The 16,274-nt window shown below is 63.0% G+C and overlaps 1 protein-coding gene across 5 annotated transcripts; it reads left to right on the forward strand.

Annotated features, from left to right (window-relative positions):
- Positions 1-11,221: 11,221 nt before the first annotated feature.
- Positions 11,222-16,048, forward strand: PEX10 (peroxisomal biogenesis factor 10). Of its 5 annotated transcripts, none has more exons than XM_004272299.4 (6): positions 11,223-11,454; positions 12,405-12,485; positions 12,876-13,282; positions 14,517-14,692; positions 14,782-14,914; positions 15,765-16,048. In XM_004272299.4, exons 1-6 carry the CDS (start codon positions 11,343-11,345, stop codon positions 15,831-15,833), a joined length of 978 nt encoding a protein of 325 aa, XP_004272347.1. In that variant the 5' UTR covers positions 11,223-11,342; the 3' UTR covers positions 15,834-16,048. The 5 variants fall into 5 exon arrangements, with proteins under 5 accessions (XP_049556522.1, XP_004272347.1, XP_049556524.1 ...); XM_049700567.1 differs by having other exon boundaries at positions 11,240-11,372; positions 12,405-12,578; XM_049700570.1 differs by having other exon boundaries at positions 11,246-11,372.
- Positions 16,049-16,274: the final 226 nt, after the last annotated feature.

Raw genomic sequence — 16,274 nt, forward strand, 5'->3', positions numbered from 1 at the left:
AGGCCGACCGTTTAATCAGGGCCCTCGGCACAGGCCCGGATAGGCCGGAGGGTGGCCCAGCCGAGCCCAGCGCCCAGGGGGCGCCGCCCACAGCCAGACGGGCAGGCCCGCCTCCATAGAATGGCCAGTGTCCAGCCTCGAGGCCCCGGGATGGAGTGGCTGCCATCGAGCAGTTCCTGGTGAGTCCACAGCGCCCACCCGCCCTGCCGTCGCCCGCTGCGGGGGCCTAGGTGTCCCTCAGGCCCGGCCTCCCGGCCTGGACACTGGCTACAGCTTCCAGCCCAACCCTGCGGTGCCCCCTCACCATGTTCCACAGAGCAGCGGGCTCGCAGTGAGAGTGCCATGGGGCCACCGCGAGCCCCCCTCCGGCCACCCTCTCCCTGTTGCCTCCCGCCTTCTGTGTCAGCGCCCTGGACGTGGGGCTGCCACATCCTCCACTGGCAGCGCTGGCATGAGAAGAATCCCAGCCCCCCAACCCCAGCCCAGCGGGTGTGGCTGCACCGGGCCTGGCCTCTAACATCCAGCCTCTCTAGACCCTCTGCCCAGGTGCCCCCTGGTGTCCACCCCGGGCTGGACACCTGGCCCGAGGCCCCCGAGGGCTGACACAGCACGGAATCAAAAGGCTGGCCCGTCTGCTGCCCAGGGCCCCCACCCCAGCCTTGCCCATCCCCCTCCCCGCTCCCCCAAAGCTGCCTGCGGAGTCTCCTCCCCAGGTGGGACCCTCACTGCCCAAAGCCTCCCCCGAAGCCCCCTACCACACAGAGCCTGCTTATTCCCGCATCCCTGCCACCCCAGCACAGCCTCCAGGCTGAGGGTGGGGTCCAAGGTGGAGGAGCCCTGATGACGGGGCAACAGGTCAGGGCTCCCCCGTGGCCTGCGAGTCTGGAGCTGGACCCTCTACCAGGAGCCACCTGCTGCCAGAGCCTCCCCTGTGCCGCACCCTGGACCTAGCAGATGAGGACACAGAGGATGGAGGCTGGATCCCGACAAGCCCGGCCTCCCCCCTCGAGTGGGTCAAGCCAGCCAGAGCTCAGCACAGAGGCTGTCACCCAGGGCCCGCCAGGCCGCACATGGCAGCAGCCCTGACCACGAGGCCGGGCGGGTGATGCAGCCACACGTCTGGGTCCGGGGGCTTCATGGAGCAGGACCCTTGCCCGGGGACAGGAGGGAAGGGCTTTGGTTGAGGGCAAGTCCTGGGTAAGAGCAGGGATCACTCAGCCAGGGCACATGTGTGCAGCCTGGGACCCAGCCGCTCTGCTCCAGAGAAAGAACCCCTCCAGGCCCCAAGGGATTGCGGGGGGGCAGATATCCAGGGCAGCCCTGTCAGGTCGGGGAGCTGGAGGCCCCAGGGTTGGGGACACACACTTGGAACAACACAGCACTAGAAGGAGGAAGAAAGAGTGTCTCGCGGGAGAGAGACGCGTCTTGAGAGCACAGTGCCGAGCAAAGAAAGCAGAGATCAGAAGGGGGCAAACGACCAAGACCACACCACAGAGCACTGCTTCCCGAAGTGTGGCCCACGGAACCCCAGGGGTCCCCAAAAGCTTTGGGGGCCCACGAGTTCTGAACTATTTTCATGATTCTGCTCTCCTTCCCCGTGCTGACATTTGCACAACAGTGGGTAACACTCTGCACAGATCAAGGCTGAGGGACCACAGCCGCATCACCTCCTGCATCACTGCGCGCTCAGGAGTAAACAAAGAAAACGCCGTGTCCCCGAGCCCGCCCTCGACAGAGCAGTAAGAGTGACAAGTTTGATTAAACCCCACCTCTGGGTTCGAATCTTTCTAGTATCGTGTTCGAGACCATGGGGAAGGGCTCCCGAGGACACACAGAGCTGCCGCCCCCGAACTGGTCGCGGACACAGCCCACAGACACCATTCTTTACCCGAAAGAACAGCTGGCAAACTGGCTATGCCGTATGGGTGTGCAGACATCCGGCAGAAGTTTCCTCAAAAACAAGTGCAGTAAGCACGCCACTTCAAAAGAAAATAAATAAAATGACCGGATCTGTCTCCAACGGTCAAAGCCACAGCTTAAGGGAACGTCAGCATTTGGAAGAACTTGAATCCACCACTGTGAGTCTGACAGCTTCCGAGCAGTGAAGGCTTTTTCTCACGAGAGCGGTGGTGTTCGTGTGCTCTAAGGAAACGTGTCAACATTTGGAAAATCCACCGAACTCAGCACACCAGTATTTCCCAGATGACCCAGACAGGATAATCCAAAATCACTCACAGGTGAAGATCCTGTCCAAGCGAAACCCAGACCAATGGGCGTTAGTGTAACAGAGCCCCTGATGGCGTTGCTAGGGATGCAACTTTCACATCTCAGCTCCCTTAAAGAAGCCCTCATTGGTTCAGCTTTGGCGAAGCACCGTTACCTGAGTCGGCACATTTCCCCGTAGTCTTCACCACAACGCGCTGGGACAGATGGAATGCCGTGTTCTCTACCCAAACACGACAGAGATTTGCAACAATGTAAAAAAATTGTCACTCTTCTCACTGAATTTTTTGTTTGGAAAAAACCAGTTATTTTCATAAAATGTTATTTCTCTTAATGTGTAATTAGTTGATTGTTATTTTTAGTAAGGCCTCATCCGTAACTTTTTTAATGATCACTTTTACGTTCTACTGTGGTACCTGTCAGGTGATCATAACCAGGGGTGTGCTGGGCGAGACTGACCAACCACCTCTCGGGGGAGGAAAGCCCTGAGGATGGTGTTTGCTGATGCCCGTGGTGTAAGCACACCCACCGCAGCCAATTGCAAGCTATGCCCGTGAGATTACTGAGCGCAGAGTTGGGAAGAAATGGGCGACATTCCATCCCCTGGGATTTCCAGTCCTCAGATGGAACAGACGCAAACCCTATCTAGACAAGAACATGGATAATATTGTAAGATGTGAATAATTAGGAAGTGCTAAGTTCTGAGTGTTGATTGCCTATGCTTTTATATAACTTATATGGTTTACATAAAATTTGATTTTAATAATGGCTATGTTTAACAACCAGCTCCCAGAATTACTGGAGATCTCACAGCCGGCTCTCGCCAGCTCTCTCCACTGGACACAAAGCTCTTCGGGGTCCCCAACAATTGTTCAGAGTGGAAAGGGGTCCAGAGACCAAAACCTTTGCACCGCTAACATTGATATAGATCAAAAATAATTGCAACACAAAATGTGGAAGCAACCTGAGTGTCCATCATGTCCATAACAGATGAACAGATAAAAAAGATGTGGTACAAATACACATGGAATATTACTCAGCCATAACAAAGAATGAAGTAATGCCATTTGCAGCAACATGGATGGACCTAGAGATTGTCATACTAAGTGAAGTAAGTCAAAGACAAATACCATATGATATCACTTACATGTGGAATCTAACAAAATACAACAAACTAGTGAATATAAGAAAAAAGAAGCAGACACACGGATATAGAGAACAAACTAGCGGTTACCAGTGGGGGGAGGGGTAATGTGAGGATGGGGGATTGGGAGGTACAAACTATTGGGGGTGAGATTGACTACAAGGATGTAGTGCACAACACGGGGAATAGAGTCAGTATCTTGTAATGACTGTAAATGGAGTACAACCTTTAAAATTGTATTAAAAAAACTTTTAAGGTAAGTGCAACAAAACACAGTATGCATTCTGAAAAGTAACTAAAACAAAAGGTGCGCACTGAGCACCCATCAGAGCGCATCCCAAGAAGGGGCGGGACGGGGTGAACGCGATCAGTCAACCACGCACCAGTCAGTCAAGAGCAGGGCCAGGATGAGAAGAGGAGGGTCCCCAGAGCCCTCTGTGCCCGAGGCCTGCAGAAGAGATTGCTGTGGAAGTGGGCGTCTCCAGGTCAGAGCTTGGTTTGAAGCCTGCCTCTTCGTAGCCAAGAAATTCTCCCTGAGCTCTGGTTTCCTGGCCCGTAGAGCAGGTGCACAGAGCGCCCTTCCCCAACAGGAGACAGCAGGAGCCAGCCTGGCAGGTGGGCACAGACCCTTCCGTGTCTTCACACTCTGGGACCCCTGCCCTTGGGGGCGCTTTCCCCACCCCTGCGCCAGGAGCACACCCCACAGGAGCCGGGCTGCAATCACTGGGGTCCACCCCATGAACAGAGATGGGCCCTGGGAGCCCCTCCCCGATCCTCCCGGCAGCTCCAGCCCCTCTGTCCTGCCTCAGCCCCACCCTCTCCATGAGAGCATCACTGCCAACCTCCGTGCTCCGCGAGAATCTGCAAAGTGTGGCGAGGTCAGTCTCCACGTCACAGTGTGGGAGAGTGCTAAATGGGTCAAACTGCCCCCCGGGGCCAGAGGAAGGGCCCCAAAAGGGACAGCAGAGGTCCTGCCTGGACCACCTCCATCAGAAGCCAGCTCCCCGCGGCCCCAAATGGAATCCTGAGTCTTTGGGCAGGGTGGTGTCTGTTGAGTGCAAGAGGTAAGTCAAGGCTTGAGGTAGGCGGCCAGGAGGAAGGAGGCACAGGGCATGTCCCTGCGTCCCTGCGTCCTTAACCCAAGGACACAGAGCTCCTGACCAGAGCCCCAGGGGCAGCTGGAGGGGCCCTGCACCCACCCTCACCCCACAGTAGTACCCAGACTGGCAGGGAGGAAGGTCTCGCTAACCACAGAGGTCCAGTGTCGGGGAGGGTCCGAAGGGGCTTAGAGGAGAGCCATCTGCGGGGGGGGCGCCTCAGGCAGAAGGGGCAGCAAGTGCAAAGGCCCTGCAGCCGGAAGGGCCCGTCTGGCCCCTGGGGCCCAGGGCTGGCTTGGAGTCCCCAGTCCCAGTCCAGCTTCCTCAGACAGAAGCCCCCTCCCTCCCCCAAGGGAGCTGAGGGAAGCATTTCTGGGCTCCTCCCGGCTCTGCCATCTCCACAGCCAGGCCCCCGACCCCGTTCCTCCCCCACCGTCCTCACGCCCCCAGGGGAGGCCAGCTGTGACCCCACGCCCCACTGCCGGGTGGGCATCAGCCCCTCCCTCTGCCGGTCTCCAGCCGTGTCCACCGCTCTCATCCAGAGGCCGGTACCTGCTCGCCCCTCCGTTTTCCCCTGGATGTCTGTTGTCTCTTGAAATTCAGCGGGAAACTCAAGGCCGGGCAGAGAGGACAGACCCCCGGAACAGCCCCGAGCTGGGGTGGCCGCTGCAGATGCCTTCTTGGAGGAAGGCGAGGACCCCCCTGGGGGCCTGGCACGGGGGCTGCTGGGACCCCCAACAGGAGCGGATCCCATGGTGGGGAGAGTGGAGGGGGACCCACAGGGAGCATCCCCTCTGAGAAGTTTTGTGTCTGGAGGGGCAGCGGTGGCGGGGGGCGGGGAGGGGGACTGGTGTTTGGATGAAGGAGGAGCACAGGGGATGCTGAGGTCATACTTGGCACCCAGTGAGGGTACTGGCCAGAGCTGCCACACCCAGGGGGAGAAAACTAAAGATGCGCCCTGGGGCCCCCACTCAGCTCTGGCCTCTGGGGACGGGGCAGGGGGCGGGCGGGGGATCCGGAGCCTCCTGCTGGGGACCCCGACCCCTGGCCTCCAACAGACCGGGAGCCACTGTCTCCACACAGCGCCTCGCGGGAGAAGCCCCAGGCCACACCGGGCCACGCCGCGCCACACGCTGGGCCACTCCAAGCCACACTGGGCCACACCGAGCCAGGCTCCTGCGCTTCTGCCTCGGGGAGCCCCCGTGCCGCATGCTTGCAGCCCCCAGGCCCTGGTTGCTTCCCGACTCTCACGTCTGAAGTGAGGAGGCTGTGGGCTTTCAATAGCATCGGCTCTTCTACTTTGAAAGTAAACACCCCGAGGTGGCAGAGGGGCCGTGAGAGCCACTGGCCGTTGGCAGCTACCAGTTGCTGTAAATCAGGACAAACCCCCCAAAACCAAAGTCAGAACCACGTGGACGCAGAGGTGGAAGCCAGCGCACGGTGGTTCCTTCCAGCCCTGGCCGGCGGGGCGCCGGCAAGGCAGGCCGTGGCCTCGGGTTCCCGGCGAGCACTGGGGCCTGTCCACTCGCTCTGGCCTCGGAGCTCGGTCCACACAGACACCCTGAGCGCTGCCGCACGCCAGGCGCCCGCTGGGAACAGACAAGGGAGCCAGACAGGAGACGCCCTCGGGGACTCTCGTCACCGTCACCCGAGTCCACAGACCAAGCACTGCTGCTGCTGAGATGCTTGCAGACCTCTGAAGTCCTACCACCCATGGCCCCCACGCCACCTCCTAGCAAACCCCGAGCAGCTCAGCCCCCGGGGCCCACCCGTGAGAGGAGCCACAGCGAGCCTCGGGCTGGCCCACGCCGTCCACGCCACACACGCGTGGGTCCCGGGGGCTCCCCGGCCCAGGATGTAAGACTCTCTATCCTCCATTTGGCAGGTGAGGACCAGCACAGAGGTGGCAGCCCCCGTGGCCACCCCCATTAGGAGGATGCCGGCATGGGGACAGTGACATGCGGGGAGGGCGTCTCCAGGGAGCGTCCAGCACAGCCCCCTCCACGAAGAGCCCTCAAGCAGGCCTGACCTCCCTGTGCTCGTCCACATGCGGAGCCCCGAATGGATGCCCTTCCTTGGGCTGGAGTGAGGCGAGCGTGTGGGTGACCTGCGCCAGCCACTCTCAACACCCCTGCCCAGCCAGCGGCCTCTCTCAGGCCGCCCTGGCTTTGCCTGGTGCCCACAAATCCTCACTCTTCTGGGTGCCCCACCCCACAGGGTCCTGGCTTCGCCCCCCTCCCTCCAGCCCCAGGGGAGGCGGGGAGGATGGCCTCTGGTCTGGACGGAGCCCTCCCTCTCCTGTCAGTGCAAAGCCTCCTCCTCCAGGAAGTCCTCCCAGATCACCTCTTCCTTGGGCCCTTAGTGTCCAGGCCTTAGTTACCAACCAGCTCAGCCCCAGATGATGATTGCACTCACGCCACCCCCACCCACCCTGGCATCAGGCAAAGACGCTGGGATCCAGACGTGGGACCAGACAGACCTAGCATTCACCCTGCACCTGCTGTGGACCAGGCAGGGCCTCTCCGAGCTCTGACTCTTAGCTCTGCCACATGGATGGTGGCCCTTCCCTCCTTGGCCCCTCAGGCTCCAGATTCCTGTCCCGCCCCCTTGAAGCGCCGACAGTGGCCCACCGCCCCGGAGTCCCAGCACACCGCTGGGCCAGGAATCGTGCCTGCCTGTCCCAGGCCAGCACAGGGACAACAGGTCCTGGCCACCGGCAGAGTCCCTGGCCAGCCCCTGTGTCCTGAAATTGCTTGACATTACTTCCAAGACCAGCCCAAGCCCCAGGCAGCCCCTGTCCTGCCCCACCTAACAAGCCCCTGGCAGGGCACTGCTCTGGGTCCCGCAGCAGGGCCTTCCCACCCCTGCACTGGGGGAGGCCTCTGCCCAAGGGGCTGGTGGGAGTCCCAGCTCGGTTCTGGGGGGCCGCCCACCTATGCCCACAACCCCTCCCACCCCAGGCAGACCGAGCCCACCCTGTGCCCACTGCACCCCCGCCCCACGCACCTCAGGGCCAGCTCCACGGCTGCCTGCTGGGGTGAGGTGTGTTCCCAGACCTCCCAGCCAGCCACCACTGCCAGCTGGAGGAGCCTGTTCTCCAGGATTGTCCCGAAGGAGTGCTGCGCCCTAAAGGTCAGTGGGGAGCAGCGGGCTCTTCCCCAGTCCCTCCACCCCCCAGGCGCTGGCTGCAGGGAAGGGGAGAAACAGGCTAGTCCGGCCCCAGGCCTGGGGCTGGAACTGCAGCTGCCCACCCCCTATGCCCCACAGAGGGCAGCAGCACCCACCTCTGCTCTACACCCCGAAGGCGCCTGCCCAGTCATGGACGCAGGCCCGCAGCAAGGCTGGTGCCCAGCAACCCGTGTCTCTCCACCCCCACCACTGGGTGGGCATCTCAGCCTCGGTGACCCCTCTGCCATTCTCCAACAGCGAGAAACACCCGCTCCTCCTTATAGGATGGGGATACACAGGGGTCCAGCGAAGGCTCTGCCTGGGAGTACCCCACCCCACAGTCCCAGGGCAGGGGTGCACCCAGCCCAGTGTCCGGCCGGCCTCGGATGACCCTGAGCCCTGGGATTGGGCGGGAGGGGTCACACAGTGAGACTGCCTTGGCTAGAATCAGGGGCCTCGAGCTGGCCCCCCTTGCCCCTCCTTCCTTCTTCCAACAGGTGCTCCTGAGCCAGGCTCGACGGCACAGCAGCCACCCAAGCAAGAAGCCCGTGTTGGGTGAAGGCGGCCTCCCAGGAAAGGGACACAGACCAGCTGGCCACTGGCTTGCCCACCAGTCAGCTGGGTGGGGCTGTGGAGGGTGGGAGATGAGTGGGGGAGCTGGGAGAGTGAGGGGAGCAGCAGGGCCATGCCCACCCTCCAGGCCAGGCTCAGTGAACGTCCCGGAGGAGGGACCAATCTGACAATGGGAGGAAGTGAATGAATTTGGTGGTGATGTAATCGGGAAGAACATTTGTATTCTACTATAAGTTAATCACTACAGGGATGTTGCCTGTAAGTGGAAATTCTACATAATGGCCCATCGCTGTGAACCCTGCTTCCCAGGTAGTGAGCATTAAGCTAAATACCTTCGTTTAGCTCACAGGAAACATCCTGACCATGCCCACGTGTGAATGACTGCAGGGAGGAAGAAATTCACACACCGCCTCCGGGCTGACGGGAACCAGGAAATGTTTGACTTTACTCCCTCCCCTCTTAGTACAAAAGGAACCTGGACTCTAACTCAGGCACAGTGGTTCTTTGGAGCACGGGCCCACCATCTTCTCGGTCTGCTGGCTTTCCAGATAAAGTCATTACGCCTTGTCCCAACAACTCACCTCTCTATTATTGGCCTGTTGTGCGGTGAGCGGTACGAGCTTAGACTCAGCCTGCGTCTGCTGATGCGCGCAGAGTATACGCTTAATATCAGCATCTCCATTCCGGAGACCAGAAAACTGAGGCCCGGCGGTCAGACAGTGCGTGTGAGAGGCCCCAGTGGATGAGGTCACACGGCCGAGGTCACAGCAGCTTCCTGGCTCAGCACGCTCGGTTTGTACACAGCAGCGGACATCAGGGCCCCACGCTGGGGCTGGACCCCGGTCAGATACCTCTGCCCGGCGCGGGTGGCCGCTTCCCCGAAGTCCACACGGCTCTTCCCCTTCCTGTCCCAGGAGCCAGGACAGAAGTCACACGGTGAGGCCTCCAGTAAGAGCCCTCGTCCCTCCAGCCCATCCGGAATCCCAGAGCCCGAGAACACAGCGGGCAGCGCACAGGGCTCAGGCTTGCCTGGCTGCCAGGGGACCCGGAGAGCTGACTTCTGATGAGGCAGAGACTCCTGTCTGTCCCTCCCACCCGCCTTCCCTCTGAAACCACCTCGTCTCCCTCCCTGGCCGTGTGGCCATCTCTGCACCCGGCGAGTCAGCACTCTGTTCTCCTTTGGTTCTGATCCAGATTCACTCTTTGGGGTGAAATTCACTCCCCAATCCATAATTCTACCCGCTAACGTGGTGGAGCAGATGGGCCCACGGCACCATCTGCTGGCCATTCTGGGCTCTGACCCCCAAACTCAAGTCACAGTAGGGGCCCTGGGGCACCAGCGGCAACGCCAAACAACCAGCCCCGAGGCAAGTGAGGACACCGGGGAGATCTGAACCCAGCTGGACCCCAGGCCGCACATCCCCAAGAACAGACGCTCGGTAACACTGTTTCTGGCCTTGCCCTGCCCAGTACGGCTGTGCTGGTTAGAAGACTGGGAAGGTGCAGTTCTGGGCAGGGAGCCGGGACCAGCCAGTGGGGGAGGTGCCCTGGGCAGGCCCCACCCCTCAGGCTTCCCTAAGGAGCCAGCCAGTGACCCTGAGGAAGGGGACAAGATCTTCCAGATCTGACTCGGTGCCGGTGGACACTGCGTCCGTCTGTGCAAGCCCATAGGCCAGGGGGTCTCAGGGGCCAGCCTGTTAGTTAGGCAGAAACTTGTGAGGCCTCAGGGTCTCCACCTGGCCCCCGCCCGAGGGCGCACCCCTGGCTGCAAACCAAAGCAACAGGTGGTCTCTGCGACCAGGAAACTGGGTACACAGACAGGGGCACCGCTCCAAAGCAACACGGGGGCTTCGGTAGCAGGAGGCACTGCGGGACCACGCAGGTCCTGCCCCTTCCCTCTAAAAGGTGCCTGCCTGCCCCTGGTGGAGGCCCAACGAGCTCTGAGCCTGTCCCCAAGGCCTGATTCTGTGTCGCTGAGCTGTGCCAGCCTGTGCACGTAGCCACAGCTGACGCCCAGGTATGGGAGAAGTGAGGCCAAGAGCTACAGCCTGTCTCAACCCACGCCCTCCCGGCCGAAGTCAGGGGGGCCCCGTGGCTCCCCCGCCCCCTCAGCCCACTTGCCTTCTTTCTCTCCTGCTGGGCCCACAGCTCCCCTTAAGTGCCCACATGACAGGGCCCTCTGGTCTGTCTGGGGTATCCCTGCACCCCCTCCACTGGGGCACACATACAGATGCCATGACCTGCTCCAGACCCTGAGCCCTCAGGGCACCCCCACTGCCTCCTCCCACTGCTCTCCCCCCAGGCCCCTCCCCCGGCCCTGGGCTGCAGCTCAAGTCCAGCCGTGGCCTGTGTCTGGGCGCCGGGCTCTCCTAGCTCCGTCCCCTCAGGTGCATGGCCTTCCAAATTCCCCAGGCCCTCTTCGGTCCCCTCTCTGAGAGCACCTGGGAGGGGTCAGGGGTCTGCACTTGTGGGGCCTGGGCAGCCGCCAGTAGAAACACCGCGGTTCAAGAATCAGAGCTCCCTGCTCCGCCCCAGGCCGCAGAGCACCTTTCCTGGGCCCGCAGTGGGGGTCGCGGGGATGAGAACACACGAGGTGCCAGCGCCCCGCAGAGGGTACTGCAGGGAGGGAGACGAGCGCCCTCCTTACTTCCGGCCCCAGGGGGCGGGCAAGTGCCTCCCCACCGGGCGTCGGCACGCCCCCTCTAGCTCTGATGCCTCTCGCAGTACCTGGGGGCTGTCCCCGAGGCCCCTCGCCACCCTGCGCCGCTCAACCCCCCACCCCGCGCACCCGCCCCCTCCCGCCCTGCGCCCTCTCCTCATCCGGGCCGCGTTCGCCCCGTACGGACCGCGCACGGAACCCACGGCCCTACCACGCGCTGGCCCCCGTCAGCCCCCGCCCCGCCCCGCCCCGCCCCGCCCCGCAGCAGGCCCCGCCCCGCCCCGCAGCAGGCCCCGCCCCGGAACGCGCGCGCGCCGTGACGCACAAGGCCTGCGCCGCACGCCGAGCAGCGCCATCAGGAGGCGCCGCCGCGTGGGCGTGGCTATCCGCTTTCCCGCAGCCGCAGGTCATCACGATCTCCCCGGTCACCGCGATCTCCCCGGTCTCCACGGTCCCCGCGGCCCCGCAACCCTAGGCCATGGCCCCCGCGGCCGCCAGCCCCCCGGAGGTAGTCCGCGCGGCTCAGAAGGACGACTACTACCGCGGCGGGCTGCGGAGCGCGGCGGGCGGCACCCTGCACAGCCTCGCGGGTGAGCCCCCGCGGGGCCGCGGGGGCGCGAAGCGGGCCGACGAGCCTCAGGCCCTCCGGTCATCCCCCCGCAGGCTCGGCCAGGCCCTGCTCGCCCCCCCAAGACCTGAGGCGAAGGAAGGAGCGAGCGCCCCGGGCTTTGCCCCCTGCTGCCGGGGGCGGGGGTGTGGGCCGGGCACCAGGCGTGGAAGAGTCCACGGCTCTGGGGACACGGGGAGTTTCCCGTGGAGCACCGGCGTCGGAGCCCAGTGGAGGGGCAAGAGCGTGGGGTGGATTCCAGACGACAGCGGGCTCCTCTTCGGAGTAGCCGAAGCGAGGCTGGGCCGTAGACTCGGGCGGGTAGCCATGGGCAGGTTTTGAGCAGGAGAGGGACACGACACGATCAGAACAAATGGCCCGTGTATTCGTTTTGCTAACACATTCACTTTCTCTGTACCAGACACTGTTCTCCGTGCTTCAGAACGTTAACTCATTTTATTCTCGACACATGCCTGTGAGTGGGACCTGTTGCTAGTCCCCTCCTTAGAGACAGGGAAGCGGGGATTCCAGAAAGATCTTGTAACTTCCTGACGTCACAACCAGCAGTGTGGGGAGCTGGGATTTGATGCTGGATGGGTGGTCTCGGCTTGAGCTCCTGGTCACTGTACTACACTGTCCTTGTGGCCCCTCTGGGCTCTAGAGCAGTTGCCCAGGCGGGTCCTGGACGGGGAGGTGGCTACAGGTTGGTAAGTTCTCAGGATACTCAGTGGCCCAGGCGAGGCAGATACAGATGGAGCAGAGTGGACAGCACAGGAGGCCAGGGAGAGAACAGAGTGTGGTTTAGGACAGTATCAGCCGCGTGGAAGGGTGACGGGGCTGGGCCTTGGCAGCAGGAAGGCGGCTTGTTCCTAATCCTTACGCTGCACCACCCTCGCCCCAACCCCTCAGAAATGACGTGGTTCCTCCTCTCAGGTGCGAAGAAGTGGCTGGAGTGGAGGAGAGAGATTGAGCTGGTGTCGGATGTCGCCTACTTTGGCCTCACTACACTGGCAGGTAGCAGCCCCTGGCAGGATCTCAAGGCCCACCACACACGCCGAGCCCAGAGGACAGGAGAGGGGCTGTCAGCAGAGTGAGAAGCTTCTGGAGGTGCTTCTCAGGGCCCCCGGAGCTGGGCCGCATGCAGCCTCAGGGAGGGAGGGAACCCCGAACCCTTTCCCTAGGTGGGAGGCCAGGCCCTGAGCCCAGGCTGGGGCCTCTGGAAGCTCTGCAGTACCCCTGTCACATCTGTCTGGGACCGTTTCTCCGTGGCTGAACCCGTGGCCCTAGAGGGGTCCCAGCGCTGAGCCCTGTCACGGGGCCTGCGCTATGAGGATTGTAGGGACCCAGTACGGAAGTCGCTGGCAGGTCCCTGCCTGTCTCTCTCACCGGTCCCTCTCCCCACAGGCTACCAGACCCTCGGGGAGGAGTACGTCAGCATCCTGCAGGTGGACCCGACCCAGGGCCGAGTGCCCTCGAGGTTGCGCCGCGGGATACTGGTGGCGCTGCACACCGTCCTGCCCTACTTGCTGGACAAGGCCCTGCTCCACCTGGAGCACGAGCTGCAGGCCGATGGTGACGGCGCCTGGCCCTCACGGGGCAGCCTGGCCCCCGGTGCCCGTGGCCAGTCAGGGACAAGACGCTGGATGCGCCGGTGCACGGCCGCCCTGACGGAGCAGCAGCAGGGGACGCTCCTGCGGGCTGTGTTGGTGTTCAGGCAGGGCCTCGGGTGCCTCCAGCGTCTCCACGTCGCCTGGTTCTACATCCATGGCGCCTTCTACCACCTGGCCAAGAGGTTCACAGGCATCACCTACGTAAGTCACAGGTGCCGCCTGGGCCCGCTCTTCTGCAGGGGACCTCCGTCCCCGAGCACAGTCACAGGGCCAGAGCTGAAATCCTCCACTGGAAACGTGGGTCTTGTCAGGTCCCGTTTTGCTGAAAGACCTGCGCAAGTCTGGTTTCCGTAAACCCTGAGGGTAGGGCGAGTCTGTCTTCCTGCCGCCAGCACGTGTGGCCGCCCCGCTCTGTACCCTGAGCGCAGGCCTGGGGCCCTGGCTCCTGGGCCCCGTGCCCACCCTTCCAGGCCGCCCTGACAGAGGGTCAGGTGTAGGGACACCCTGATGGTGACCCTACAGCGACCCTGTTGCCGCCAGCATCCCCGCTAGCCTCCCCTGGGCTCCGCCCGCCGCAGGAGTCTCAGCTGATGCCCTTGCTCCCAGGTTCACCCGGAGGGCCTTCCCTCGGGCCCCCTGCCTCCCCGGAGGTCTCCAGGCTCCCTTGGCAGTGCTGTCCCGGCACGTGCACCCCCTCTCCTCAGCCCAGCCCCAGTCCTCACCGCGTTTGCTCTACCTGTTAGGTAGGGTGTTTGCTAAGCTGCTGCCACAGAGGGGCCTAGAAACACGGGCTCAACCCAGTCAGGGCATTGGGGGCTGCCACGGGGCTCTTCCTACACAGGCAACCAGGGCCCTGCCCCTCGGGCTCCAGGCTCTGGCCAGTCTGGCTGACCTGACTGTCCCCATTCCCTGGGGGGAAGGAGACAGAAGCGGGGGGCAAGCAGCTTTCCCTTGGGGGACATGGCCGGGAGTCCCAGCTGCGGAACATCACCCGGGTAGTCTGGTGCCTTGCTAGAAGCGGGAGCTTCTGTTCCTCCCACGGGGCTGAGCAGCGGGTCTGCCACGCTTGGCGCCCCTCCCATCCCACTGGGCGCCGCTGCTCAGGCTTCCCAGTTCTTTTTCTATGAGGCTTGGGGGCCTCGTCGTCCCCCCTCTCCCCGCAACACCTTGCCTGCAGCCTAGTGACTGCAGGCTTCGAGGTTCGTGGCCGTCCTCGCTCAATGCTGGGCTCCCGCTGGGGGTGAGGCCCTGAGCTGTCCAGCTGCGCCCCCCCAGCTGCCACCCAGCGCAGAGCCTGCCAGGCGCTGCTGCCCCATCCCGCAGCCAGAGGGCAGCCCTTGGCTTCGTCCCACAGGGGAGGCCTGGCCCCTGGGCCACTCAGTGCCTCACGCCAACGGATCATGTGACTGTGCCCCCCTCCCCGGGTCCCTGACAGCTCCGTGTCCGCCATCCGCTCGCAGAGGACCCTCGGGCCCGTGCCAGCTACAGGCTGCTGGGGCTCGTGTCCCTGCTGCACCTGGCACTGGCCGCGGGCCTGCAGCTCTACGGCTTCCGGCAGAGGCAGCGCGCCCAGAGGGAGTGGAGGCCGCAGCGTGGCCTGTCCCACCGCAGGTGCGCAGGGCTGTGCCGGGGCGGGGGCTACCCAGCGCCACACGGAACTCAGGCTCAGTTCTGTCCCATCGTCCCCCCTCTCCTGCCAGGAGCTACGCAGAGAGAGCAGTTTCCAGAACCTCGCTGTGCACCCTGTGCCTGGAGGAGCGCAGGTACTCGACGGCCACGCCCTGCGGTCACCTGTTTTGCTGGGGCTGCATCACCCACTGGGCCGACACCAAGGTGAGCGTCCTGAGCGTAGGCCCCCGGGCCACCCCCGCTGCACTGGGCCCGCTGCCTGCCTCCACAGCCACGCTTGTTCAGTGGTGGTGGGGGGGGGCTATTTTTAAAAGCCCCCAGCTGGGATGGAGGCAGGGAGCTGCGGTGGCCGGAAGCCTGCTGTGACAGCTCCGCTCCCAAAAGGAAGGCCCCAGCCACCCACCTGGGAACCCTCGGAGCGAGAGCCGCCTGCTAGGCCTTGAGATCTCAGGGTGTGGGGTCCAGGGGGCCAGAGCAGAGAGCTCTGCCACCTTACTCCTGCGCTGGCTTCAGGGAGGGGCCGGTCCCGGGCCCCCGTGTACCCCCGCCCCGTCTCTCCTTGGGGCCTGAGGTCAAGCCCGCCTCATTACTGGGATGTCCTGTCCACACGCTGCCCAAGGAGCCTTCCTCAGGGCCTGCAGGGCGCGGCGGCTGCAGCCTCCTCCGTGGGGTCCAGGCCGCTCTGCGAGGCCCCGGGGCACACGCGTGCCTGGCAGGCAAGGGGCTGACCTTCCCGGGCCAGGAGGGACCCGGCCCTGAGGGTGGGGACAGGGGACCCGTGAGCTCACACCCAGAAACTCCAAGAGGTTCAGGGCAGCCACGGTCATTCCGCGGCCAAGCGCCCTCCCTTCTCCCAAGTCACCCATGGCCTGGCCATCTCCTCGCTGGTCACCGTCCCTGCCCTGCTCCCCAACTGCCTGCATCATCTCAAAAAAATGTTTTTCTGTCTTAATGGAGACGTGTGTACATCCGTGTTTTACTGGAGATGCCAGTGGGGGAGGGACCCCTGGGGTTGTAGGGGTCACAACCCGTGACCTTCCTCCTCCCCCCACAGATGGAGTGTCCCCTCTGCAGGGAGAAGTTCCTCCCCCAGAAGCTGGTCTACCTGCGGCACTACCGCTGACCCGACGGAGGGAGGAACCCAGGAGTCTTTCCTGATGTCAGGAGGAAGTTTATTCTCAAGGTTGACAAGTTGACTGTACTTGCACAGAAATCATGAAATTCTCAAGTCTTTTATTCTTTGTCACAGAAGATACTGTGCCAGCCGCCGGGGAGGACAGGCGCTGGACCTGGACCTGGCCGTGAAATGGCTTCAGGGCAGGTTGGGCAGGGCCTGCAGGGCTGCCAGCCAGACAGCTCAGCACTTAAACAGAACTTCCCTCCCTTCCCCAAACCGGTCATTTATATCCAATACCAGGCACACAGTGAGGGCAGGGCCAGACGGGCCAGGACTGAACAAGGGCCGGAAACCAGCAGCCTGCCTTCCCAGCGTGGTCAGTCTTCCAGCCTAAACGACCCACAAACCTTAACCCTCGTCACTGGAGCTGGCTTTTGGGGCGAGGGG

This window comes from Orcinus orca, chromosome 1, assembly GCF_937001465.1.
Source record: "Orcinus orca chromosome 1, mOrcOrc1.1, whole genome shotgun sequence".
NCBI classification, from domain to species: Eukaryota; Metazoa; Chordata; class Mammalia; order Artiodactyla; family Delphinidae; genus Orcinus; species Orcinus orca.

Bases quoted from the DNA above. Each gene is read 5' to 3' on its own strand.
- PEX10 (XM_004272299.4), top strand. From the start codon at position 11,343: ATGGCCCCCGCGGCCGCCAGCCCCCCGGAGGTAGTCCGCGCGGCTCAG. The intron at 11,455-12,404 runs GTGAGCCCCCGC...TCCTCCTCTCAG, and splicing joins CACCCTGCACAGCCTCGCGG to GTGCGAAGAAGTGGCTGGAG. The intron at 14,915-15,764 runs GTGAGCGTCCTG...CTCCCCCCACAG, and splicing joins CCCACTGGGCCGACACCAAG to ATGGAGTGTCCCCTCTGCAG.